Source organism: Cornus florida, unplaced genomic scaffold, assembly GCF_030987335.1.
Source record: "Cornus florida cultivar Cherokee Brave unplaced genomic scaffold, ASM3098733v1 CherokeeBrave_3.0.0_Hap2_Chr04, whole genome shotgun sequence".
NCBI classification, from domain to species: Eukaryota; Viridiplantae; Streptophyta; class Magnoliopsida; order Cornales; family Cornaceae; genus Cornus; species Cornus florida.
In genome coordinates, this window is record NW_026775574.1 from 99,499,787 (window position 1) to 99,505,786 (window position 6,000).

Here is a 6,000-nt window from a genome sequence, read left to right on the forward strand (position 1 = left end):
TGTTTATCCCTGATTCAATTATGGGTCGTCCAAAAGTCGCGTTGGAATGTTTAGCCCGCTTTTTGCATTAAATTGCTGCACAGGGTATTGTTTCCAGTAAATCGTTGACAGACGAGTAATAGAATCTCTCTTAAGCAGAACGACGACAGAATAGTAACTTACTATTCATTATATAATTTTATAATATTTATACTATACAGACCTTAAAGCATTAACAATAATTAACAGACATGCTAAAACCATCTTCTTCCTCCTCTTCAGGAGTACAGGAAAACCAGGATTCAGAATTGGTAAAAAATACTGAATTAGTGGAATGGACCAATGTTCAAAATAAATTGAACAGATGGACTATCCCTCCAGTAAGTGCTAAGAGCATTTACAAAATCGGAATGCTTAATCTGACTGATCTATGGACTGTTAAGACCATGGAACAGACTATGCAATTAAGTACCCAAGACACAATAATTAGATTGTTGTCTTCCCGTGACCTTCAAAGGCACATGCACAAATATAAGTACATCCATATAGGTTTAATTCAAATTGCTTTTAAACCTTTAACCTTGCTAGGTATGGATGTTTGTATTCAAGTAACCCTTAGGGATGCTCGATGTCTGAAATTTCACCCTTCTTTGATGGGTGCACTGGAAACCAGTCTATGTCATGGACCGGTTTATTTTAATGTCTATCCTAGTCTGAACTTATCTTTAACAGATAAAAACATCCTTGAGGCAGTTAGTCTTCGTGTTCAGACCTATGGGTATGATTATTTACCTGGATCGGAAGTGATAAGTGTTATTTATCGCATCCATTACAAAGTACTTGATACTATGTGTCCAAATGCCATACGCAAAGACTCTCAAGGAGTAACAACGTTATGGGACACCAATATGTTCACATCAAATGTTGCCACAAAAAGGATGATTCCTTCGAGTGAAATAACATTTCCTGAACATTGGACAATTTCTAATGCAGTTCCGGCAAAGCCAATTGCTAATCATAGCTTGGACTGTGTTATTCAGGACCAGGATGGTGATGTTTTTCTGAATTTCAGAAAATCATTAGATCTACCCAGATCTACATCATCTAAAGGAAGTCATCTTCCTTATCATGTTTTTTGTCTTCCTTCTCGCCATTCGATCTCGTCGGATTACAGAAAGGAAGATCTCCCTTCTGAAGTAGTTGGTTCCAATCACCTCAAGCTGAAAGGAATACAGCAATCTCAGAATCAAATTCCAAGAGGAGTCTACGAGAAAGCACCAATAGGTATGTCTCGTCGCCAATTTGGAATTGAATTCAGCCCAACTCCATCCGAAATGGGAATCGGAAATGAATCTGTCAAGGATCAATTTGATGATCCTACAGACATAAATGACCCTCATGAATATTAGTTTTTAATGGATTTTGTCCCAGATAGAATTGCCATTAATACTGAATTTCAACAGGATCAATATAAAGAATTCAGAAATTGGTATTTTAAAGTTTTTGACCAAAATCAATTACAGCTTTTTAAAAATCAATTTTATGACTTTATACAAGAACGCAAAATGGTTATACCTTTTGTTTCTTGGTTCTTTATGACAAATCATTCTTTAGTTAACATAAACATATTGGATGATTTTCTCAAACCATGGACTACAACTGAAGATAAGGTTTATCACTCTGTCCATCATCCCACTGAACATTTAATTCTGAAAAGAATTGACACTGACAGTGGTGCAAAAGTGGAAACCAAGGCTTATAGCCAACCTAAAATAATTGATCCGTCCTGTAATGCTACTAAAAAAGACATTTCTCATATTTACAGGCAAAACAATTATACTAATGTCTGTCTGCAAACGGTAGGGTCCCAGCTTGGGAGAATTGAAACAGGAATAGACATTGTATTAAATACAATTAATACTAAGTGTATTACTGATAAGACTTCTCCTCCAGAAGCTTCCTTATACAAAGCATTGGTCAAACCTGCAATTGAAGTTAAAGGCTTCAATCTTACACATCCTAAGAAGAATGAAGAATTTCTTACTCTTCTTACTCAGAAAATTCAAGGACTTAAAATTCAGACTTTATCCCATGATGAATCTGACATAGGTTCTGATTCTGATGATGTGTTACCTCATATTGAGGTTTTCCAAACTGATTTCACTCAGCTACCTGAGTTAAACGGAATTGTCTATGATAAGAATATCCACTCCAATACAGCCCCTGCTCCGAGTAGATATTATTATCCCAGACCTACACCTCAAGATATCTTGTATGAAGAAAATTATTTTCATACACAGAAATCTTTTCATGGCAAGACCATTTATGAATGGAATATAGATGGCAAATCTGATTATCAGATTTACGAGGTTATTCATCAAATGTTGATGTATAGCCAAGTCTGTAAAATTAATAACAATACTGACCCAACCATTGCTAAATTTGTCGTTGCTGGTTTTACAGGAATCCTTAAAGGATGGTGGGATAATGTTCTCACTGACATTCAGAAAGCTGAAATCTTTTCTGCTACCAAGATAGTGAAAAATGAAGCTACCCAACAACCAGGTCCTGCTCCCGATGCGGTTTACACCCTCATCACCACTATTATCCAACATTTTGTTAGCCCAGAAGGTGCTAATAGTGAAAGGAATCATGAACTCCTACAGAATCTAAGATGTCCATCTTTAACTCATTTCCGGTGGTATAAAGATGTATTCTTAGCAAAGGTTCTCCAACTCAATGATGCAAATCATGAACATTGGAAAGCAAAATTTGTGGATGGTTTACCAACCTTTTTTGCTGAAAGAATCAGGAAAAAGCTTAGAGATATGCATAATGGTATCTCTATCCCTTACAGAAACTATACCTATGATGGATTAGTTAATATTGTAATCCAAGAAGGTTTAGCTCTCTGTAATAATCTGAAGTTACAGTCCCAGTTAAAAGCACAAAGATTCCTCTTATCCTGCCGACAGAAGGCACAAAGGGCTTTTCTCAAAATATTGAGTAGGAACCAATCCTTCCTGTATACAGTTCATATCTGCACCACTATCAACTAAGGCAATAGCATTAGTGATGGTGTACTCTTGATTAATTACCAAATTGATAGATATATACCATTTTTGGTAAGTAACTTGATTCAAGAGTTGAAGATAATTCTTGCTTTCGGATTGAGGGACTTCAATCTGGAATGATGAAGTTTCAGTTACAGATGTTGCTTTCAAAAGAGTAATTTTCAGTTCCATCTTAGTCTGACGAGACTTTAACTGACGAATTTCTTCTTTTAAAAGATTAACTGGTAGAAAGGAAGTAGGTGAATTTTGTGATCAATTTGCCTACCAGACTCCCTTATCTTATCCTAAACCTAGGAAAAGAAATAAGGTTGAAAAATCTTATAAAAGGAAGTATTCCAAAAGAAAGAATTATTCAAAGGAAAAGGATAATTCTCGACAGTATACTAAGCCTAAAAGGAAATATATTCCTAAAGCAAAGGGTAAAGGAAAACCCAAAGCTGAGGCTAAATGTTTCAAATGTGGAAGCATAGGCCACTATGCAAATAAGTGCAGAACTAAGGAGAAACTTAGTAGTCTTCACATAGAAGATGAACTAAGACTTCAATTAAGTAAATTGTTACTTAATACTAGTTCTTCTGAATCAGAATCATCAGCTGATTATGGGGATGTTGTTATGGAATTACAGTCTTCTTCTTCCTCTGAAGCAGAAGTTGGAAATCCAAAATGCTCCTGTAATCCCTCTCATGATGATTATTATAAGGCAATTGTGGAAATGAATGGGTTAAGCTTAAATGTTTTGACTTCAACTCAACAATCCTTATTGGATCTTATTGATCACATTCAAGATCCTCAACTCAAGATGAAAGTCTTTGAAATAGGTTCTGCTTTAGCACGAACTAATGAGGATACTGATAATCCAGATTTTCTGAGAGCAGAAAATCATTACAGCATGAAAGAAGTTCTAAGCAGATTAGAACACCAAGGACAGAATTCACGTCCTGCTAATCTCCCTGATCTCAGAATGGAGATTAATCTTTTAAAAGAAGAAAGGTTTATTATATATATATATATATATATATATATATATATATATTATAATTATAAAATTACTAATATATATGCCTATTAGTAATTATAAAATTACTAATATATATGCCTATTAATGCCTATAATTATAATATATATGCCTATTAATGCCTACAAAGATATATATATATATATATATATATATATATATATATATATATATATAATTATTATACAATAATTACAGTTTCGGTTCCAGTTCCGAAATTTGGAACCGAAATCAAAATCATTCTCATCGGTTTCTAAAAATTGGAATGGAAACCGAAACACAGATTCCAATTCTTAAAGGTTCCGTCGATTCTTTGTGCACCCCTAATTTCAAATTTTCTTTGTAAAATTAACTTACCCTATCTTCAACAAAATATAAATGAAGTTTGGAAATAAAACCTTTCACTAATTTTTTTACTTTTCTTCCTTCTGGTTCAGCATTACATGCTTCACGCCAATTCACAACACGATGAGTATGTAAAATAAAAGTAAAGTTAACAAATATATTTGCATATTATAATTAACCGGGCCAAATAATTTTAGATCATATAAAAATTTATCTTTTATTTTAATTATTATTTTTTTTTCTTAGAGCATGTGTTTCGACCCCACAACATATGTACCATTTAAATTAGGAGTGCGGTTCGAAAGCGAGACTTCAAGAACGTCTTACCTCCTGAATCCTTACTAACGTCGCTATGCCCGTGAAAACATATAAAATTTTATCTTAAAAGAAACGAGAAGGGGGAATCTCATTTATTATATATTTCAATATACAAAACAGAGTAATTAAACCCAATTAGTATTATTGAATTTCAGAGACCTATATAGATTACCATCCAATATGTGTTGTATTTCAAATACAACCACATTACATTCATCTATAAACCAACTAAGAAAGCCGCACATATTGATTCTAACAAATAAACACACACACACACAAACACATACAAAACTCATGTTAGCATCATAACCTTGAACTCATCAAAGCTAAGCACACCATCACCATTAAGATCAAAATGATTAATCATGGTGACACATTCATCAACCGTCCTTGACTCGCCCAATCTACTAAGCATCCCCTTTAGGCTCTTAGGTGTGATGCATTCACAATCGTCCATTTCATATATTCCAAAAGCCTCCCTCAAGTCCTTCACTTTCTCTTCTTCATCCTCAGTACTGCTCTCCATCAAACCAACAAACTCATCCAACCCCAGCAACCCATCTCCGTCCGAGTCCAGAGATTCAACCACCAGCTGCAACTCCTCCACCTGCAACCCCTCGTCTATCGCCCCGACGCGACATTGCAGCTCCAAAGGTGACAATTTTCCATCACCATTTTCATCAAAATAATTAAACATACGCTCATATTCACTAATGCTTTTGTTCATGGTAAAAAAAAATAATTGAACGAATTTACTTACAAAAAAAAAATGCAAGAAAAAAAGAAGTAGGTTTTAGTGAAAAATGAGACACGATCGATGTATTGGTGTCTGCTTGGTTGGCTAAGGAGTTAGTTTGTATGAGGATTGTGTGTGCGTGTCTATATATGTGTAATTAGGACGCGTGTCGGCCGGTTTGAATTGTAAAGTTCGTCTTTGCCACGGTTTTGCGTTTTTTTCATGGGCAGACTATAAATACACTGAATGGAATAAATAGATGAGAAATTGCTAGGTCGATGACAAGTTGAAAATGTGGACTTGCTTTGCTAGTTGCTAGGAAGCCACAAGTCATGTTTTGTCTAGATTCTAAGAATTGGAAACATAGTTTTGGCTCAGGTAATCAAACACTAGATATAAGCAGGTTTGTGAGTTTCTTGTCAATGAAAAATAAAATATTTATTTTATTTTTTTATTATTATATTTTTGAGTGTTTTAATATGTTACTACCGGATATATTTTAAAAAATTGTGAGAATTAACATAATTATCATA

The 6,000-nt window shown here is 34.3% G+C and overlaps 1 protein-coding gene across 1 annotated transcript; it reads right to left on the reverse strand.

Moving 5' to 3' along the window:
- Positions 1–4,817: 4,817 nt before the first annotated feature.
- Positions 4,818–5,616, reverse strand: LOC132302371 (calcium-binding protein CML38-like). Its single transcript, XM_059799207.1, has one exon. The coding sequence runs from the start codon at positions 5,456–5,458 to the stop codon at positions 5,024–5,026; it is 435 nt and encodes a 144-aa protein (XP_059655190.1). The 5' UTR covers positions 5,459–5,616; the 3' UTR covers positions 4,818–5,023.
- Positions 5,617–6,000: the final 384 nt, after the last annotated feature.

Excerpts from the sequence above, each read along its gene's own strand:
- LOC132302371 (XM_059799207.1), bottom strand. The coding sequence starts at position 5,458 with ATGAACAAAAGCATTAGTGAATATGAGCGTATGTTTAATTATTTTGAT.